Below are 22,655 nucleotides of genomic sequence, written 5' to 3' on the forward strand. Positions count from 1 at the left end.
TGACAAAAAAGTCAAAAAGTCAGAGCTACGAATTCAAAGGTCCTAACTGAAGGAGCCGAAAGAACAACTGACCTAACTGTCACCACTGAGGCATGATGGGAAGGTAGGGGTCATGGCTGCCTTAAAGGCATGGTGCCAGTTTTTTGCGTTACAATTGTTTTAATTTTCTATGCTATTGGTTTCCAATGCAGCCTGTAGGCTAACAATGCTTACTCTTTTTCAGTTTTCATGAGTCTACTCATTAAAAAGAGTTCAAGTTATATTTGCCTTCCTGTGGTCTATGTATATAAGTAATATGTGATTGCAATGGCTGTTATCTGTTTACTTGTTATTGCATTGTTTAGTCTTCTATATGGGGGCTGCATTGGGATGAGAAAAATATATATATATATATATATATATATATATATATATATATATATATATATATATATATATATATATATATATATATATATATATATATATATATATATATATATATATATATATATATATATATATATATGAGTTTGATTATTTCCGGGGTCCCCACACGTGGGCGGGAATATTCAGTGCTTATGACTATTGATGAGGATCTCCTAGAAGAGAAGCCTTCGGGTAGCCATGCGTTTTACGAAGCCCCTTGAAAACTCAATGGCAAGGCTCTTCCTCAACCTCTCCAAAAGAACCCACATCACTCTCCACCTCAGATACCTCCACTGGCTCCTGATCCAGGAGCAATGCCAGTTCAAGATGCTGACCTACGCAAACAAAGCCCTACTCAATGAAGGACATGAATACATCAACAAAACCGCCTGATTTTTCACCAGCCGACAAGAAACCTACGATCAGCTTCCCAGGAAAGAACGCAAGACCTGGCTGTTCAAATGAACGAACCATCGCACAGCAGCCAGCTTCTCCAGTGCCTTAAGACTCTCATGGGTGATCCGCTGCGCTATACAAATGTTTGATTGACAAACATATTTTCTTCATGTGTCTCTCTGTTATATAGGGGCTTTCATGGTCAAATCTAACATTTCAGCACAGTTGTTAGATGCTAAAAGTTGGTTTTGTATTGTTTGAAGGGATTATTACTAGAAAGAAAGTATTTAAAAAATATATAGCTTTCACCTCCAATTCAAAACAAGGAGGTATTCTGAGGTCCCCAAACGCAGGCAGGAATATTCTATATTTATTACTATCAGTTAAGATCATATGATGGAACAGCATGGTAATACCATGTGCCAAAGGGTTTGAAATCCTCAATGGCTTCACCTCTGGGTAAAAAGTCTAAAATGATAACGAGTGTTCGGAAATCTGTCAGGCTCTTCGTTGCGGAATATAGCTTCTAGAAACAATGGTAATGGTATACCTCATTGAACCATAGAGAACAAATGGTCTTCCTGGAGCACTCGAGAAGTTATGATCCAGCCATTATGGACAAGATGGCTGTCAGTGGTTTCTTCATTGACTAGGGCCATGACGATGACCTTTTTGCCTAAAAGAGGATCACCAGGAAGATTTTCACTGATGAAGAAATACCCAGGGTGAGCAATGCAGTCATTGACCATGGGATGCTCAGCAAGATTGATGAAGCTTTTGTTTTTGACTGTGAGGTCATTCTCAACAAGAGTTTAAGCAGCAACAAGAAGTCTGTTGTTTAGCTGTAGGTATAGATTTTGTACCTAAGTGGGAAGACCATACAAAGATACAGCTTTCACCCTTTTTGGTATGCAAATTATGTATCATACGAAGGGAGGGTGGAATGCACAGCTCCAGGGAAAGAGAAAGGGACAGGAATTAATCTTTTCTGTATATTATTCCTTAGCAAGTGTCTGTATTCCAAGTTAGAGAGATTTTTGAAGAAAAATATATCTTCATTGATTATCTTTCTGTTTGATATAGAAAAGCCTACAGGGAAGTGGCACCGAGAGCTCCTCCACCTCATTGCCTCCCTCCCAGGGGAAAACAGTGTTAAAAACGGTGTCATTACATTGCAGTACTATTACAATGCAGTTGTTACAATGACTGCGTTGTTAGTATGCAATGCATTTACATCGCAAGTCATTACAATGACTTGCTATAGGGGGCGCTGAGGTATTAGAAATGAATTCCAACACCTTCCCTACTGTTGCGTCAACTGGAGTAGGAATAGTAAATAATACTATTCCTAAGTCCAGCGCGCCCCTACTGCAAGTCATAAAAGCACGCAATGTAATTCATCGCGTTGTAATGCGCTACATTGTTATGTTATGTTAAAAGACATTTACAGAGCGCGGCTATCACTCCGAGGAGCATAATGGCGCTACACAGATCACTTGGTAGACAAGGTAACTGAGGGTGAAAATTGGATTAGATGAGTTCTATACATAGTGTGTCAGGTGCCTTAATAATCCAAGTCTTCAGGGCCTTCCTAAACAAATATTCCCTCCAAGGTCATACAATTATATGGATTGATTATAGAGAGCGTAATGTTAAACGAGTGATAAGATCAAGACTTCAATCATACCGACCAAGTACTCCCAGTATGACGACAGGGAATGATTCAAGAATATGACGTGTATCTAGTGCTGTAGATCCCTACAGCTCCCTGTGCTTAGAGAATGTTCCACTTAATGAGCCTAGGCTAAGGGTGCCCTTCCTGGTTACAGCAGGCAAAAGATGCTGCTTCCAACGTTATGTAGGTCACCCAGTTCGACCTGTTTATGGCGGTTACTACAGTTTTACATCCTGCCTACTCTCAGACTAGAGATGGTGAGTGCTGCAACTATTTTAGGACATTATAGTTAACAGCTTTGGCATAAAATAGAACAATTATTGACAAGTTACTGAAAGCCCAACACAATCAAGCTTGTGCTATCCTAAAAGAAAGCAGACAAACCTTGGCAGCTGCTATTGATGCATCCATAGAATGACGCATTATCATCATCATCAAATGTTTATTTTGGCTAACATAGTAGTGATACATGTACAAATTGATCACCCAGACCGTACAAAGCACATCACTGTCATAAAAAATCCTATTCTCTAGTCCTCAGTTTAACCATAGCCAAAGATGAAAGATGTCAAAGGGTAAACAACAACTACCAACAGAAATACAGGTGTGCAGCTCATTAAAATATCACTTTTCAAGAATGGTACTATACATTTTTGGCACAAGGGGCTATAAACTTTAACCTACAAAACTTTCCATAGTTAAGCATCTTGCTCCCTGACCAGAGCGTTCTTACTCTATCAGCCGACCAGACACCTACATTTTGATGGTTAGGCACTTTTTTTAAATACAGATATTTTAGGAATAGTGGGGGAGGGTTTAGGATCATGCATCTGACGTAGTGCCTATTCATTCTTTTGGAACTTTTACTACTTTATAAATAAACTGATTGATTTCTTGATGGATTGAAGGCCCCTTCCTTTGGCACTCTTCTTCTAAATATTCGCTTTGAACCTATTTGCTTATGAATCCTAAAACTCTGAACTTGCTTGTAATTTTCTCCCCTTCTACATCCCAACCTTTCTCTTTCTATATTAGCACCAGGAAGTGGTCATCGTGCATCTAGAGCACAATCAAAATGCAAACCCAATACTGAATAAATAATACACAAAATGTTTTGTCAAAGGTTGGTGGAGCTGCTGTCAATGTCAGCCCCTGTTTCGATGAAGAAAGCATACAACCAAGGAGTTCCTCATGATGGTGCAAGGAAGAACATTTCCACATTTCATTCTTTAAAGAGCTGTCAAAGTACAAGACAAGTACAGGCTAAAGAAGGCAATTCAGATCACATAGTGCTCTAACCAGCATCTTGGAAAAATAGAAGGTTTGCCAGAATCTCACCTTGCTTTCTCATCCAGAAAAGTGTATGGCTTCTGGGGAACACCTTGTCGTAGGGCAGTACCATCCTTCCCTGCGGGTGTTGTCCTCCCTGATGGAGTGTATCTTGCATCCTTGCCCGGTGTGACGCTCTTCACAATAAACCTTGTTGGCACCATCTTGCCTGAAGCTGATGGCATGTGACTGACTGGGGTCAATGGCTCTTCATTGGTTGGTGACACTGGGGAGGGGGGCAAGGGAACTGGAGAAGGTGTGCTAGGTGGCATGGAAATAAAAGAAGTGACCATATAGGTAGGTGCAGGTGACGTGGATCTTTTATGGGTAGTTGGCACTAGGGGAGGAGAAATTGAAGATGGTGGAATTGATGGGATATCCCGTGTGTGAGAAATGGATAAAGGTTTTGGGAGTGTCACTAGTGGAGGTGAAGCAACTGTAGAAGGTACAGGAGTGACCGTAGTAACAGAAGGTGCAGGCGATGTTAAACCAGGTAAAGTTCTTAACTCATCTGGGACAGGCAATATTTTAGCGTTTTGCACACTGGACATAGGCATGGGTTTTGGGGTCACAGTTAGCTGTGAAAAAGAAGGGGGTGGAGGGGACATTCTGCCCGGGGACATTGGATCCTCTGAGGGTATAGACACAGTGACTGAAGAAAGGCGGGGTGTAGGAATTGTGGTCTGAATAGTAGAGGTTGGGGAGATCAATGGCAAAGAACTGCTCTGGGGAGACACTGAGTAAATCTCTTCTGTATCAGTGGAAGGCACATTTCTGACTACAGCTGGAAAATGGGATGTTGTAACTTTGTTAGGTGTTGGAAGTTGAAAGGCAGAAGAGCCACCAATAGTGGATACCGCCTCTGGTTGAGATGGGGTTGAAAACATTCTGGGTGTGGTTGGTGGAGTGGAAATAATACCGCGGTGCTTTCTTGGAGGTGTTGGTGGAGGCGGGCCTTTTGCAAGCCGAGCGACTTGAGCCTGGGCAGCTTGGCTAGGTTCAGCATGCCGCATTGCTGTTGATGGTGTTTTTTCTGATGTCACAGATTCTGAGGTGGCTCTTCTAGTTGTGGGAGTTATCTTAGAATCTAAAAGGAAAAACAAAGCTAACATAAACTTGTTACATTCACCATGTAATGACAATGCATTTCAACAAATGTCCTCTTTAGATTCAGTCCATATAAATATACTTATTAGCAAGTCATCTGTACCTGGACATTCGATAGGAAGCTACTATTAGACCAGGAACATTGTAGTTATATGGTAACATGGATGGTAGAGTTTTTCTGTAGGAACAAGGGTACTGCGTACGAGTTGATAGTCTGGGATGCTTTTAAGGCAGCAGTGAGGGGGGAGACTTTAAGCTTCTCCCGTCACCGACAAAGGGTGATAAAAAAGAGGATTAATGGCTGGGTTGATCAGCTTCGGAGCATTGAGGAAGAGCTTATTCGGGTAATTGGTGATCTGGAGAAAAGGGAGGAATGTCAACGACAGATAGCAATTGTAAGAACTAAAATACATTAACACTATGGGGAGGAACTCGCCATTAAATTCACTCAATATCGGGCCGATATATATGAATTTGGTAAAAACACCGGCAGACTGCTGGCTAAACGATTACAACATACGGGTGTCTCTAATAGAGTCTGTCGAATTAAAGGTCAAAGGGGGCAGACTCAGGATCGGCCGATAAAAGTTTTGGAGGTTTTTCTGGAGTTTTACAAGGGGCTCTACTCCCCTGATAGGGACGATCTAGTATCATCTGGTGAGGAAGTTCTTCATGACTATATAACATCAAAGGTCACAATGGAACATAGGGATATGCTCTCTCTGGAGTTTGAACTTGCTATAACCTCATTGGCAGCGGGTAAGGCTGCTGGTCCTGATTCTCTACCGCTGGAATTCTTCCGTACATTTAGGCAAACTCTTTATGGTGAGCTCGAATCTTTGTTCTTACTAGCTCAGAAGGGCCAGACTCCCGACTCTTGGCACAAGACTACTATTGTAGTCTTCAAAAAAAAGACAAACCAGAACTTAGCCCCTCTTCCTATCGCCCCATCTCTTTAATTTGCACTCACAGTAAAATCTATTCCAAAATCATTCCGCTAAGGATCGGGAAGGTTATTACTCCCTTGGTGTCCATTCGCCAGCATGGTTTTATACCTGGTCATGACACATCAGATCATATCAGGCGGGCAATAGCCTTATTAGACTGGGTTATAAGTTATTATAAGAAAACAAAATTTAAAGTCATTCAATCTTCTTATGCTGTCTGGAAAAAAATACGGCATTGGTTTAGTATTTCGAATATAAATGCTTATACCCCTCTGTCTGCACATGGGCTTCTACCTCCAATTTTTCAGGACCAGATAACTATCAATTGGGGGGCTATTGGATTTAATGTTCTGTGGGATTTTTTTGTGATGGCCAAATCTACAAGGCAAACACGGGCTCCCTACTAGACACTTATTTAAGTTTTTACAGATTAGGAGATTAGTTACTTGGTTACAATTATAGCACAGGGAAAAGCCCAGATTGGGAAAACACCTTTGGTGGGTATCATAGACACCAGGTCTTGGATTGGGAACATTTACCAAATGCTGATATCTGGCCTGCCTGATGACTTGGCTACTCAAAATGACAGATGGGATAGGAAATTTGGTCAGGAGGGCACTGATTTGGAAGCATCTCGTGAGTTGGCTAACCAGATTTTAATAACTGTCAGTCTGAGGGCCCAACATTACATGTTGGTATTCGATTTATATTTTACCCCGGGGAAAGTTTCCAAATGGTCTGGGTCCCGTGGGAACTCGAGTAGCAGATGCGGGACACTGGCTGCCGATACAATCCACATGTTCTTTGTCTGTCCTAAACTTATTAAATATCTACAAGATATTGAATTATTCTTAGCTCAGATTCTCAGTAAAACGATTTTGTTGACACCTACTTTAGTGATCTTGGGGGTAGACCAGACTCAGAATATGGCAGGGTGGACGAGATCTGAAATAGGTTTCGTGTTTATTGCAATGGCCATCCTGAGAGCGGGAATCACATGCCAATGGATTGGCCCCGACTCCCCCACATTTATAAATTGGAGGGCCCGGCTGCTAGCTATTTTCAGTATGGAATCAGCGGTATACAGATTAAAAGGCCGCAGGAGATGTGAAATGGGGAAGAAAATTTGGGCTCCAGTGATTAGCTGATTAGTAATTTTGGTTTTAATTTTTTATGTGGTAGTGTCTTTCTGCCTTTTTTCTTTTGTTTTATCATTCTTTTTTGCTCGTGTATAATTATTTGGCAATGTTAGACATTTCTTACAGTTTCTGGGTCTTTTTTTTTTTTTCTCTTTCTAAGGACTGATTTGTCAATCTCAATTTGATGTATGTTTTGCCATAACTATTGGTATTGTTATTGAATTAAATAAAAAATTGGAAAGCAAGTCATCTGTCATGCTAAAGAAAAATGGTACTGATGGCAGCCGTAAAGATCACACAAAATCCTGGTGAGACCCAAGAGAGACAAATCAAACATTTCTTAAAAGTAAGCTTGCCTTTTTACAATGTTTGGCCAGGCTGAAGGCATACTATGAAAGTGCTCAGAGGGGAAGTATGAATTAAAAAATAGTCCACGAATAATATTAATGAATGTAAAGTTCAGACCAATTAAAGAAAAATTGAAGGTATATGTAATAAGGATTAGCCACAAACGATTTAATGAAAATAATGACAAAGGAGAGGTAAAGAAAATGTCATTGTAGAGATAATGACGGCTAAAATGGTTTAGAAATAAAACAAGAATGAAGAAAGGCATAAATAAAATGTATTTACTTGGTATAAACATGCTATAAGCACTTACGTAGCAGCTGACTGCAAAAAAAATAGTCATTTGTGCCAGGTGTTCAGCAACAGAGCACCAAGATCGTCACTACAAGATTATAGCATTCCTTGAGTGCTGACATAAGCTGGTTGTGCTTGAGTGAGTAGATGCTTTAACACTTTTCTGTTGTTAATACAAAAGATTTCCATTGTGGGCCGCCACAGACCGGTCTGGTATTCAGGCGGAGGTTATGACTTGTTATGATATGTGCACAACTTACCCGGGAGGGAATCCTGGGGCTGAAGCAGGAGCTGTATGCGCACAGCCAAGGCCATAGCTAGAAGACGAGCCAGGTCTTTAGTTTATTGTGAAAATAAAGAACTGAGGAGGAGGTTCTGATATGAAGGGGCAGGTCATTCCAGGCTTAAGGAGGAGAAGGCCCAACTGCCGAATCTTGTTCTGCATATGATAGGGGAGTGTGCCAGTAGGAGTCCGAGAGGTACAAAGTTTCCTGTAGGATTGTGGAAGTTAATGCAGTTGTTGAGGTACATGGGACCAATGCTGTGTAAGCCTTTGCATGTGTGCGTAAGGAGTTTAATGAGTGCTCAATTTTAGGTTTCGCCTGACCCAGCGCATGCGCTGGTCTGGCGAGACTTTTTGTGAGGGCTCAAAAAAGTGCTACCATGGCCAGCCTAGAGCTACAGTGCATGTGCGCGGGCGCGCGCTTGATCGCGATCACTTTCACTTTCGCGGTCGCACGGCCGCTCTGATGTTCTCCGTGAGCCAATGCTTGGTTTTTTTTCTGTTTATTACTTCTATTTAGTAATGGTGGCACCCTTGCTTTAGCTTAAACATCTTAGGCCAAAGTCAGGTGCTGAGATTGCTTCAAAAGTAAAGAAATAGACAGTTCTTTACTTTTGAAGCAATCTCGGCACCCGACTTTAGCTTAAGATGTTTAAGCTAAAGCACGAGTGCCGCCATTACTTTCTTTCTTTCTTTCTTTCTTTTATTTCTTTATTTCGGCCTATTAGGCCATAAAAGATACAATAAAATAATGTAATTCAGCATAAAAACATCCACTTGTATTAAGACCATTCCATAAAAATCATAAAAATTCATTTGCATGGGGGTTCTAATCACGGGAGGGAATTACAATTCATATCATCAATATTCAGTCTTTTAGTAATTTTCTCCTTATCTGCCACATGGCCATTATGGATTTGGCAACTGCAAAAACTATATGGGGAAGGGTACTTGTTTTCAATATTCTGTACGAGTACAAGTGGCTCCAGGTTTCTGCATAGTGGCGCTAGCCAATATTTCCTTGGTCTATTGTAAGCTGGGCAGAAGAACAGTACATGGATTTCCTCCTCATCATGATTACTACACCCTGGACAGATTTTATCATCCCTCTTTGTCCATTTGCAGGTAAAAGTTTTAATAGGCAAAGTGCCTAACCTCCATTGAATGAACAATGTTCTTGCTAAAATGGGGAAAATAATGTCCATAAAACCTTCAAAATGATAGGAATTTTTGGAATCCAGGAATCGATCAGTTAGAATACCATTGTTGGATGCAGAGACCAGAGAAGCCAGACTTTTCTCCTTGTATATCTCCACAAGTCTTTTTCGAGGGACCCTTTGGCAGCCTTGTTCAGGAAGCTCCCATAGCTCAGGGAGTTTCAACCGATACAGTTCTTTCTTTATAAAGGCCAACCACGGGATTCTATCACGCTGGTTCAAGTTCATTACATGGATGAGCTCTTGCCTATAGTGTACAAGCTCACCAGTGGACCAGAGCCTGTGCCAAAATCTTAATGGCATTAGTTCCAAATCCTCTCCTATAGAGGGAAGACCCATATCCAATCTTAAGGGGAACAGGGGTGTGCCACGAGGAAGGGCCAGGAGACGTCTGAGGAAATTATTTTCTACAGTGACAAGTTCTGCCCCTGCTTTGTACCCCCATAGCTCACCACCATAAGATGCGGCCGCTTTAGCTTGGGTTTTGTACACTTCTACTGCCGAACTGATAGGTTTAAAAGTAGAAGTGTTTACAACCTTCAGAATTGCCCCAGACAATTGGGACAACTTAAGCCGACATCTTGCTATTTGGGGTTCCCAAGATAGGTTCTCATATAGGGTTACCCCCAAGTACTGGAAAGTTTTTACCCTCTCCAGTCTTACTGAACTCAGTGATGGGTTAGGTCTGGTTTTGGGTGAGGGGTTAAATATCATGAACTTGGTCTTCTCTGTGTTGATCTCTATACCATATTGTCAACAGAAAAGACCAAATCCATCTAGAATCCGTTGAATCCCCATCGGGGATTTTGAGAGCAGGAGGGTATCGTCCGCAAACATGATGGTCGGTACCCTCCTGCCCGCCAAAAAGGGAGCGTCATTGTCCCCAACATTGTCAAGATGAGATATGACACTGTTAACATAGAGGCAAAACAGGGTTGGCGCCAAAACGCAACCCTGTCTTACCCCTCTAAGGACTGGAAACCTAGATGACAGCGCTCCATCCCTCCCACACCTAACCTGAGCAAAGTTGTTGTCATGAAGCCTAATTATGGCGTGTAATAGATGCGTAGGAACACCCAGCTCCTTTAGGACCTCCTATAATTTCCTGCGGGGGACCAGGTCGAAGGCTGACCTCAGGTCCACGAACACCATGTACAGCCTCCCCCCCTCGATCCTCACAGTTTTCCAGTAGAGGAGAACGAGGCTAAAAATCTGATCCATGGTGGATGTGTTTTTCCTGAAGCCAGCCTGGAGGGGGCTAAGGATTTCATTTTCCTCCATCCATTCTAAAAGGTGGTCCAGGAGGAGGCGAGAGAATAGTTTTTGGGGAACATCTATGAGGCTGATCGGCCTGTAGTTGGCTGGGAGAAGAGGAGAGCCCTTTTTAAAAATAGGTACTATCTCTGCCCCCAGCCAAGTACAGGGGATCTCCATACCTCCCGCGATGGAATTAAAAAGAATGAGGAGGTAAGGGCCCCAGATCTCTGAGTGATGTCAAAAGAGGTCACCGGGCAATCTATCGAGTCCCGGCGCCTTCCCCCATCGCCAGACCCTCTATTGCACTGACCACCTCACCGAGGGTAAATTCCAATCCAGCTACAGGATTGGATAAAGCATCGGAAGCCACATCATTAGCAAATTCAGAGGTTTCTTGGTACAATTTGCCAAAGTGGGCCTCCCAAACAAAAGCTGCAATGTTTGGCTCCACTGCAGCTTTAGGTTCTCCTGTGCCAGTATTTACCAAAGACCAAAATCTTCTCGAATCCCTCGCTTCTAATGCTAGGGAGAGGTCCTGCCATCTATTCCAATCCCATTCCGATCTTGCTAATGCCATGGCTTTCCTGTATTTCCGCCTGAGCTCAATGACCTTGCCCTTGTCAGAACCTACTTTTATTGTGTTTATTAGATCTGTCTTGATCTTTTTACAGGAGGAGTTGTACCAGGTTGGGGTTCGAGTCTTTTTCTTCCGTGGCGGTACCACTGGGTAGAAAACTTCACCTAAGGCTCCCACTAGGTCTTCGTGGATTTGGGCTAGCTTCTCGTTGAATTCTAAGGGTCTGGGCTGGTTAATTAATACATCCAATTCTTTTAGCTTAGGGAGTGCTAGCTGATAAATTTTACTTATACTCTCTTCTGAATTTACCAATTTCCCCCATTTTACCCTGCGTCTGTTGGAACTAAGAACCAAATTCCCTAGGTCCTCACTGGGCTCGGCGGGGAGTGATCCAACAGCACATGTGGGGTGCACCATATCCAGTAGGAGTGCGTTGTGGTCACTGTCCGTTCTTATATTACTCTAAAATCCTGGACCTTGGACCACAGACCAATGTCTACAAAAATGTAGTCCAGCCGCGATTCATGATCCTTCCTATTGAAGGTACATAATGAGGGAATGTCAGAAGGAGTGCGTCCATTACAGGCCCTTAGCGCAAAGTTTAGTGTTAGGGACATAATTTGTACTGCGAGAGGGGACCAAGATTTGGGGTGGGGGGATTGACATGGCGGAACACCCCAAAAGTCGTCTTCAGCAGTAAGGACACCTTCCTTTATACCTTCCAGGGGTTCGAAGTGACAATTAAAATCACCGCCCATCAATATCTTACAATCGTTTGGAAGTTGGCCCAGAAAAGACGAGAGATCATCTAGTGTGGGTGATTCCATAGCCGCACTGACTGGCCGAGAGTACACATTAATGATTGCCAGATTTAAAGCATTGGGCCACTTGAGTAGAACACACTGTATGTCCTGCGAGAGAGTAGGTACACTCTCCGCATTACACCCAAGGTGACTAGCTACCCAAACCGCCAAACCATCTGAAGGCCTCCCTTTACCAGTCCAACTGGCTTTAATTTCAAAAACTGCATATCCTACTCTACACAGCGGTTCCCTGGCCCAGGTCTCTTGAAAAAGGCAGATGTCACTGTTGCCTACTAGGGAGTCCCAGTCATTTGTATATAATTTATTGTCAATACCCGCCACATTCCAAGAGAGAACCTTCAGGATTTCAACTGGAGGTTTTAATCCCAATCCCCCAGTTTTCTCAGGTGCGATGTCCAGTGATGAGACTAAGGGCCCTTGCAGTGATCTTTCCAAAATGGATGGGGCAGTAGATGTTACATTGGGACCAGGCGGGACTATCAATGTTAAGTTGTGACCAGGTGGACTCTGAGGTAAATTGATTACTTGGCCCCGGGAGCTAATAAGAGTTAAGCTCTCCCGACGGGGTGCATCAAATTCTCGGGTGATAGTATCTATATCACCTCTCATGGTCCCCTGTCCTACACGTTTACTAGTGATACCTTGGGTATGCCGTGAGGATGCACCCTTATATAGTCAATCAACCTGGTCAAGACAACTATACCTATTAGGGTGTATATAGTTGCCGTGAGCAGTGATAACATTACGGGTGGGCCTGTATCTAGACCCATCAACAGCAGATCCCACCCTTGTCCAGCCATCGTCCCTCATCGTAGTCAAGTCATGTGCGTTGGGGTAAAAATATGACAGGTGGACCAATTCGATGGATGTGGCTCCTACACTCCCAAGCCAATTACAAATATAAGGCGCAACCTGCGGACTCTTAAAGCTTACAATTATACAATCCCCCACACTTTTCTTGACGGTGTACCCGACCCATGGAACCCTTCTAACCATAAGAATTTCTCCTCTTAGATTAGGTGGTAGAGGCCTTTGGATGTTTAACCAGCTAGTAACCTTATTACGTAGGGAATCATAGGATTCCACCACGTTGCCGGGGAGCTCTGGTACCCCCTTCAAAATCACAGTATAGGCTGCCGCCTCTGGGGCCAGGTTAACTGTTTTTCGCCAGTTATGAGGGCTAACTGACCAGGATGGGCAGTTAGCTGTGTCATTTGCTGGTCTCTCCTGACCTGGTGTAGAGGCCGGAGCAGACGGCTTCGACCTCCTGGCAGTTGGTGCCGGAGGCAGTTGCCTAGGGAGAGGTACAGGGGCAAGTTGTGGCAGGGGGACTATAGTGGTGTTTTCCCGGGAGGTAGCTGTTGGTAAAATAGGAGCCACAGTGATTGAATCAGTTGAGGTGTGAGGGGTCCCAGCATTTGTCCTATGGGCTCCGTGTGTACTTGCTCTTGGCCCTAGCTGATCACCACCCCCACTACCTAATCTTTCTATTGCTAGAAGTCTGGCCTCTATGGAGTCTAATTTAAGGGAGAGAGGATCCAGCAGGCTTTTGAGGATACCAGTAAATGAGCGGATAATGTGCTCTGAGATGTTGGGGGCAGCACCACCAAAAATAAATGGGCCGGTGTGCATGGGTATGGAGGTGGGGGGTCCACACCGTTTCCGTGTCGTTCCCCGTGGTGGATGTTATGGGGTATCCGGGCTATCTACAGTAACATTCATTTTGGGATCAACTTTAGCCCTTTTGGCGCCTTTGGACTTCCTAGATCTCTTCCTTTTCGGGGAAGCGTCTTCTCTATGTCCCATACATTCCACTGGTGTGGCACCGTCCCCCAGAGCCCTAGATGGCACTAACTCAGCAATGGGGGGGGGTTCCACCTCATCAATAATACGCACTGAGTCTCTGTCCCTATGAGAATTAGATGGTGACCTTATTTGGTGTAGGACCGACTCTATGGTTTGATCAATGCTGTCCATGAGCGATAAGTGTGTGGCATCAAGTAGTAGCGATGATCCAACAGTGGACGGTGTCCCTGATGAAGCCCGATGCGAGTTTTCCAAACCCTCCGCAATTTGCTTTCCCAACACAGGGAGTCTCTTATTGACCACTGTATTAGCCTTAACCAGAAAATTGTCCAAAGTACCTGAAACCATGGAAACAGTCTTACTTCTAGTTTCTCTAGTGGCCATTTTATTAAATCCAAGCTTCTTGACAACCAAGCGGAACTATAGAGGCAACCTTGAAGGTAGGGCGTTTAGGAAAGTGACCCAGTCCGACCCAGCCTCCAACGGCCTCCAACGGCCTTTGCCCGGGCTTGGTCCTGCGCACGTCCCGCGCGAGTGGCTGATGGATTAAATAGGAGATATGGGCGGGAAGAGGGCGTGTAGCAGGCCAGATGCGTCAGTGTCCCTCGCACTATCCTGTGGTCCTCGCAGTCCCTATGCCCTCCGGAACTCCTTCGGCGTTTCCCTCAGCGATAAAATAAATAGGAGATGTGGGTGGGAAGAGGGTGTGTAGCAGGCCAGATGCGTCAGGAGCTCCTCGCACTGGCCTGTGGTCCTCGCAGTCCCTATATCCTCTGGAACTCCTTCGGTACTTGCCTCAGCGGTAAAATAATCCTTCCTTTGTTCCCCCCCCCCAAGTTTCTCAGGCTGCGTGGGTGCGTGGGTGTCAACGCACCGTGCTCCCCCCTCTCGGCTCCGGTGGTGCCCCCAGCACGGCTTCGTTACCACGGTTCCCCCTCAGCTGGCAGGTCTGGTGTGTGGGGAGGAGTTTGTCTGCCTGACTCAGTGCGCACAGAAGTCCGATTTTACAAAGAGGGGGTCCGTAGGTCGGGCTAGGGAGCAGGGAGCAGCGCATAGGCCACAACACAGCCGGGGACTCACTTGATACCGTCCCCGGGGCTCAATCCCTCACAGGCCAACAGGGCACCCGGAGCACCGCTGACAATTCCACCGGTCCAGCAAAACCACTCTCGGGGGCCGCCATTACTACAGGGCAGTAATAAACAGAAACAAGCATTGGCATAGCCAATAGGTCTCGCTTTTGGGACCCTATAAGTATTTAGTTATGCAACTGTTGCATGGCTAAACACTTATAAGGTCCCAAAGGCGAGACCTATTGCCTATGCCAATGCTTGGTTTTAGAAAGGTTGCGGAGTTGTCAAGCAAATTAATACTTTTTGTTGTGTGCACTGTGACAGACACTTGCATTACTGCCCTCTTTGCAGTTTTCTGTAAAGTGTGGCTACACTTCCAAGTTCCTGAGCTTTATGTCTGATGAATAGGAAATCCCCACGCCTACCGCCTTTCACGATGTATATATCTGTTTGGTAGTTGTCATTATTTCTACAGCATCACTTGTGAAACTGACTCGAAGTGGCTTTTCGAATGACCCTGCTCAGGCTAGCGCCTGTATACCCACCGGGACAATTAGAGCGCTCTACAAATCTACGATTGATTGGTTGCTTGATAGATTCATTGAGAGTGCACACGCATGCCCATGGCATGCCTTTGTCGATCCCTTGATTGTGTCTGCCATTTCTCGCGGTGCAAAGCAGAAGGGCGGGCTGTCCACCTGCTTGACAATTCTCTTTGGCCATCCGAGGAGGTGGTCCCTTGATGTGTAATCTATTTCAGAGCAGTAAATTCCACAGCATCACTTCCTCCATTCCCTCAATACATCCTCCAGGCATACACCAAACAGCACAGAACATGTACAGCGAAGCACACAGGAACAAGCAGTCGGTGCGCCACCCCAGGCACACGCATGTTTAACAATAACTTAATACATGCGCCCTGAATGAGAGACAGGCAAACTCTTCATGATTCCTTCCCACAGACTGTCATAGACATTTGCAATCTAGTAGTAAGCCCCTAAAAATGTGTACTACAGATCAAAAAGGATTCCTTCACCAAGGCTAGGTCTACCTCATTTTGGACCAAATACATTTGTCAACACTTTGCACTAGTGCAAGCTGCCCAAAATTTACACAAACAGGCGCAGTGTTGATGTACGATCAAGTTTCAGTGTGGAATAAAACCCGTTTTTGTGGTTCAAACAGCCAGAAAGGGTGCCAATGGTTTTGAAGAAGGCTGAAGCACTAACAATTGTATATTTATAAGGGCATTGCGTTATACTTGCACTACACAACCTGGTACATGCAGGACACAAACCTCTGAATTATACTTATGAATACATGTGCAGAACTGACCTTTCACCTGAAGGCCATGTGACTAGCAATGGCTACAGAGCACCTACAGTGAGTGTCCTTTCTAATCAATACCATGCGTTTTAGTTGCTAGATTTAAAGCATGGGTATTATTTAATCTGCTGAAAGGCAATCATGGCTACTGAGGGAAAACTGAAAGGCTACCTGTGTTAGTAGTGCCATGTCATACATTTTGTTTTATATAAATGTTGTCCACTACATTCTAATTAAAAATTACTCCACACCTTCAATTAATCACTGGCAAGGTACAGAAGGACTTAACCATGGTTTATGGCGGCACTGTGAAACACTGTGAAATTCCCAAGATCACAGTCAGGTCAGAAGAGAGTAAACATTTAGCATGAGTAAAAGTCCCTGGCTGCTGCACCCTCATACGTATTTCCACAATTGTTTTTTACAGTTAGGGCCCGATTCCAATCTCAGATTAAATCGGGGTGGAACATCACAAATTTGTGTCACTAAGAGGCTTTTTTCTATTTGTGTTGTATTCATTTCAGTCTGAGTGTTTACAGACATTGATTTTATTAACTTTTACAACACATTCTATGCTACTTCTAGATTTGTTGTTTGAGGGCCACGAACGATGCAGAAGAAAGGCAAACTCTACCGCAACTGTGGCTAATGAGAATGAAGGGTGACCAGTTTTAGGGGCAAGGGATTCTGGAGATTCATCTTTGATGTAGGGGACGATGGCACCTTAACAGTTTGTTATCACATTCTCTCCACCTGCAATCAGTATCATTTGAAGTCAGTTTTTAGGTCTCGCATATAGCGTAACCAGGAGCCTTGAGAGGCAGAGGCTGACGCCCTACTTAAAAGCTGATCGATTTGGTAATCAGTCAAATAAGTTCACTCTAGTTTTTCCTCGTTCACCAGATTTTCTATTTTTTGCGCTGTTCATCTGCTTCGTTTTTATTGTTCACCTAAGAAAAAAACTGACGAGGTGGAGTTAAACGCCAAATATAAACTTGGCACCATCATGATTTGCCTCACTGCCCGTTGGTGTGAGGTCTTTTATCGGACCTGTGCAGATTCACTGGGCCCTGGGCATGGAGGAGGGGCGGAAGAGGGGCGGATGCTGATCTTCCTGTGCAGAAGGGTCAAAGCGAGCTCATAGTTTCCAAAGCAGGGTACAATTCCACGTAAAAGCCTAGGAAAGGGAGGTCAGATAAGAAAGCAAACAAACTCATCCAAAATAAATTGACTTTTATATAATGTACTAAAGTAATAGCTTTATTGACAGTCTTCTTCTAGCGCCAAGAGGGAGCTGTGAAAGAGACAGGATCACCGAGAAGCACCCACTTTTACCACCAGGTCTAAAATAACATTAATAATGTCTCTCTCTCTCTCTCTCAAAGCAAAGGATACATGGCCACAAAAGCATTGCTTCTATTCTTGGTTTACTCCACCTTAACTTAGACCTGCCAAAATATTTTCATAGTGTGAGAGTAGGCGAGGCCTTAAAGGAGGCAATGCTTTGAGCCAGTCACTGACTTAGCAGAAATTGAGGGGTGTCTTAGTGGGTGGGACCAGGAGACTGGCGGTCATAGAGGACAGCACTACTTGAACCAGCACGCCTCCACACATTCTAACTAAGGGTTCTGGGCCTGCCACCCGTTTCCCAGGGAGGTTGCAAAACACCTGATAGTCATCATCTAAGCAAAGCCTTCACACGCAGTGGGGCTGGTATCTTCTTAAAGGCTCATGGAAATTGAAAGGAGCCTCTTGATTTAGACCACGCCCCTACTTGGATAGGCCACACCCCTTTACGAGGTTTGCCAAGCCCCTTTTAGAGCCCCCCCCCCCAGGTTTTTGTTCCCACTTAAAGTCCTGTATACTTATATGTATATGTACTTTGTAGGCTCTGGAGATCAGCCCTAGGACTGGTCTGCTTCCAAGTAGGGACTCTTTTTCAGTTTAACTGCCTTTATTTAACTTTCTTGATAGAAAATGACCAGCAGAGGTCAGTAAAATATCAGAATTACTTTAGCATTCTCTAGATTCCAGTCTACAGAAATGGTCTTCCACAAGCACCCGTAGACAATAATATTTTTTTCAAATCTTGTATTTTCAGTGATATGACCACCAAAGGCCCTGATTTTATATGAAAAACAGAGCTTTAGACAATACCGGTTCCCACTGAAAGGCAATATCTCTGTACATGTGTTCCCATACCTGGGTGTCACGCAGTTTGGTGCTTACGTTCCCTCCATGTTAAAGAACAGTAGATGTTTCAGCACCTGGGCTAATGTGCTGCATAGCTAAATACATATAACACCCCAAAGGCGAGACCGATTGCATTGCAAATGCTTGTTTGAATTGGGAGACGTTTGAGCTCTTAGATATACGGGGTAATGTGAGTAAGGGTGGGAGGTTGCGGGTGGGCCTGGCCGCAGAGTTTTGTATGGTCCAGAGTCTTCTGGTCAGTTGAGCATTGATGCCATCATAGAGTGCATTGCCATTGTCCAGCTTGTTGTTGATGAGGGCTTGGGTGATGCTTCTGTGAGTGTTGGTGGGGAGCCATTTAAAGATCTTCTTGAGCATCTTGCATGTGTAGCAGGAGGAGAGATAGACTGCATTCACATGGTTGGACATGGTAAGTTGGTTCTGAGGTTCTTTGCGTGAGTTGCAGGGAGGGGTGTGGGTCTGAGTTCGACAGACCACCAGGTGGAGTTCTCTGGCGAACAGCACTACTTAGTCTGTCTTGAGCTTGGGGTCAGTTGGTTTTCATCCATCTAGTGACTTTGGTCATGCAGGTGGGGCAATTGATCTGGGTGTTTGGTGTCTTGTTAGAAAGGAAGAGTACACCCTCGGTGTATTCAGCATTGGATGTGATGTTGAGTCAGGGAGCGTAGATGACGCTGGCTAATGGGGTCATTTAGGAGTTGCCATCTTCTTACATTCTTTTGCAAGACTGTTTTACCAGATTTTTGTGGTTGAAATACTACCAAGCAAGGACTTCATTGGCATTCCAGCTCCCTCATTCACATGTGAAACCTCTGGAAACAAAGGCACACTCATCCTCCTGAACATAGAGACAGGGAAAAGGGCCCAACCTGGCTTGTAAACTTAACTCAGCAGCAATCCCTGGGGTCCTCTTTGCTCTCTGAGCCAGATCATATTTAAGACTTTCCACACAGCAGGCACACAGAGAAGAACATGAGGCAAGGTTTCCCCACTGACCTCCAGTTCTGGACCTCTGGTAACAGGAGGCAGGTGCCCTCTTCCTTCAGGAGTCAAGGTCATCTAGTTCCAGACCTTTTACAAGGAAACTGGGCACCAGCAGGGTACGTTTTAGTTGAACAGAGGGGTTCTATTTTTGCAATGCTCAAGCCACAAACTGCTAACCAGGGTTATTCCTACTTTTACAGCTCCCAGACAAATCAAGTGAGTTTTGATTTACTATCACCAAGCCTTTGTCTGTGATGGTCTGGAAATCCATCATGGAGGAAAGTCCAACATTTGTGTGAATGTTTCTGCTATGTGACCTCCTACACATCAAAGAGCTTCCAAGAGGAGGTCCAGAACAGGCGGATGTGATCAGATGATGCGCCTGTGTCTAGGAGTCTTGCGTTGCTTCCAGAGTTACAAAGAGAATTCACACCTTCTCATCAGGACAAATGCTTCTTAAAAGTCATGGGTCCAGGTGATAAATCACACTATAGGCAAGATATCACAGTGAGTTCATGGCACACTCCTAACATACTAACCTCTAGCATGTTTTGCAGGTCACAATTTTGAACGAAGGAAAAGCCAGTATACCATTTTAACCATTATTAAATTGAGTACCATTAAACTGGGTAACATTGAGCAACCCGTAAAGTCTGTTATTTACAATGCTTAAAACCCCCCAAATTATGGAGTTAGTCAAGCACCTTATATACAAATATTATTAGTATTCCTTTCTTAAAAATTATATTAACTTGGAATTTAATTCTAAGGCAAAGCGTGGAAAAGACTTGTTTGCTCTTTCAGTCTTATTGTATACTTTTCTTTATAACTTAATTTTTTGTTTAACTTCTCACGGTGCCATACATACATACCATGTCATCTTAAATGGGTACATGAGCAGACGCATTATAATAAACATCACAGACATCTTACATATCGTTCATATTAAAAAAAAAAAACAGTCATTTTAGGAGTCAGCTTAAACCATTCGTTACAGTTCGACGCAGGAGTCGGCTTAAACCACTTGTTACAGTTCGACTCAGGTGTTTCTCGTTTTATAATCCTGTTCAACCCATTTCAATGCTCAATATTTCCTGTGTACCAATATCTCTCCTAATAGGGATCAAGTGACATATGCGTTCAATGGGATTCCTCTGAAGAGTCACGTGTACGCAAGTAGTCCCTCAAAGGTTGCCAGATATCACAAGGCCTAGACGTGGGAGGCTGTAGTGCAGCATAGAGTCTGATATTTGTATCACAGAAAATCAAACTTCTAATCCAGTTCTCTACTGTGGGTGTGTGCTTGCTTCCCCAGTGTAAAGCAAATTCCCTTTTGGCAAGGAGTAATGCTATTGCGACAAACCGGCTTGATGTTTAGGTATGTTGAGAACATGTCCCAGCAATGCCAATAGGGAAGATGGTTCAATTTGCAGTTGGTCATACGTGCGAGTTCTACAAATATGCCCCTCCAATATGTGGCTATCTTACTAGAGGTCCAAATCATATGTGCAAGGTGCGCTGTGGGGGTTTGCCAATTAAGGTAGATCGTAAAGTGGGTGAGGTCAACGCGAGCCATCGCTGCTGGTGTGGCATAGATTCTCCGTAAGAATTTTTAGTTTCTTATTGTATACTTCATATCAACTAATGGAGAGCTGTGTCATTATTTTAGAAGAAATTGCATAAGACGTCTACTTTTGGTATTTTAGGACATAACAATCTGCCTGCTCAAATTCAAATGTATCCTTGAAAGTTAAAGCTAAGTGTTTAGAGCAAACTTCACCTTTTTTATGCAATATGTGTCCTAAGACCTAAGGGACAATCCTGGGTCACCTGGATTCTGATCAATGTATACTTAGGAATTTTAGAAAAGCCATTTAGAAAGGAAAACTAGATTTCATAGAGAAACAACTGAATGAGAGTTTATTGATTTCAAAGCAAAACACATCACCATCAATTCTGAATACAAATAGACTAGGCAAAACTCATGATGATAATGGTGTCAATGAAGTTAATCAGGAAATATTGATAGATATATACAATCTTTGTACGTTGATCCCACTCTGCCTAATTTAGGAAGGGGGGTGTCAGAAACATCATTTGTCCTTTCTTCGGAATCTGCTACCACTAGAGTGCTCCAACTACCTTCACCATAATTTAGGATAGAGAGACATGTTGCGGTTTTGAGCAGCAACAGGCAGAATGGGACTCCTAGCCCACATGGTCTCCAGTGACAACCGTTAAGAATTACACACAATATTGGTTGCAATTATTTGCACTCCTGTCTAATTCAGTGTTTGGCAAAGTATTGCCAGGTTCTTCGAAGGGTTCAATTTTTCAGCCAACACTTAGGATCCAGCGAACTGACAGTAGGCTGGCGGCTTTGCTAAACATTGACGTAAAATTGTTAGGGGAGCTTTAAATGAGGGTAGCAGCCAGGGGATCTTTCTCCTTTTTTCATACAGGATTTTACACAAGCTGTGATTCATAAGGCAATATTTGTATAGGTTTTCTCCTTGCTGTGTCCACGTCCTCAGAATTAAACAGTTTGTCCTTTTTATTGACTAAAGCGCAGCGTTTGACGGCATATGCAGGGACTTATTGTCGTCTATACTGCAGAGGTGAAACAGATAGCGGACTACTTAAAGCTAACAGAGTTACGCATTGCTATATTTAGGTGCAAATAAAATGAGGCTAATGGTTATTTTAATCTGACTGTTAAACTATAAGGGGCCTAAAGCACGGGTGTGTTCTTGTGACCCTGTTGTTTAGCTTCTATAGAGCAGACCTGGGACCTGCTGTTGCAGAATCAAATGATTTCTCCCCAGAGAAACTGATGGGGCAGCAATGTACTGCAAAATACAGATGCTGCTGCACAAGCCTTGGCCTGCAACAGCCACTAAACACATTACATGGTTATAACCAGGCCAACACGGTATCGTTGTACAGTAGTCAAACTAAGTTTCAGTTTCTTTCTACAAAAACCTGAGACTGGGTGTGCTGGAAGATAGGGCAGGCAGCCAGAGACAAGACATATATTTTAGGCTTCTGGTTATCAGGTCATATGACCCTACAGCACTCCCCATCTGCAAAGTCATCCATGCAAAATTCCTGCACCCATTTCAGCTGTCGGATATCTGTTTTCCTAGTAAAATGTAATTCCTGGCAGGACAGAGTCCAATATGGGAAACTATTCAATATTCTCTATTCCATAAGGGACTTCCATTTAAAGTTGAAGTTTGGGTTTTAATGACAGAATCTTGCACATATGGTATCCAATAAACTGCTCTGTCATCGTCTATAAAGGGTGGATTAAGGCTCACTTAAGAACTTTGGGCCTAATTTACTATTCCGATTCACAAAGAAGAGATATGCAATTTGCTTAGACTGGTTCCAAATGTATTAATCGATCACATTGCACATTTGCAGGGGGGCAACAGAATAATGTGCCTAA

General features: G+C 43.7%; 1 protein-coding gene across 3 annotated transcripts in view; it reads right to left on the reverse strand.

Annotated features, from left to right (window-relative positions):
- Positions 1–22,655, reverse strand: part of SPEG (striated muscle enriched protein kinase) — a 1,671,639-nt gene that overhangs the window by 238,647 nt on the left and 1,410,337 nt on the right. For all 3 annotated transcript variants that reach the window (XM_085650107.1, XM_085650106.1, XM_085650108.1), the window contains one exon: positions 3,818–4,895. In XM_085650107.1, the coding sequence (XP_085506233.1) occupies positions 3,818–4,895 (1,078 nt within the window). The remainder of the gene's footprint in view (positions 1–3,817; positions 4,896–22,655) is intronic.

This window comes from Triturus cristatus, chromosome 3_2 (genome assembly GCF_964204655.1).
Source record: "Triturus cristatus chromosome 3_2, aTriCri1.1, whole genome shotgun sequence".
Classification (NCBI taxonomy): domain Eukaryota; kingdom Metazoa; phylum Chordata; class Amphibia; order Caudata; family Salamandridae; genus Triturus; species Triturus cristatus.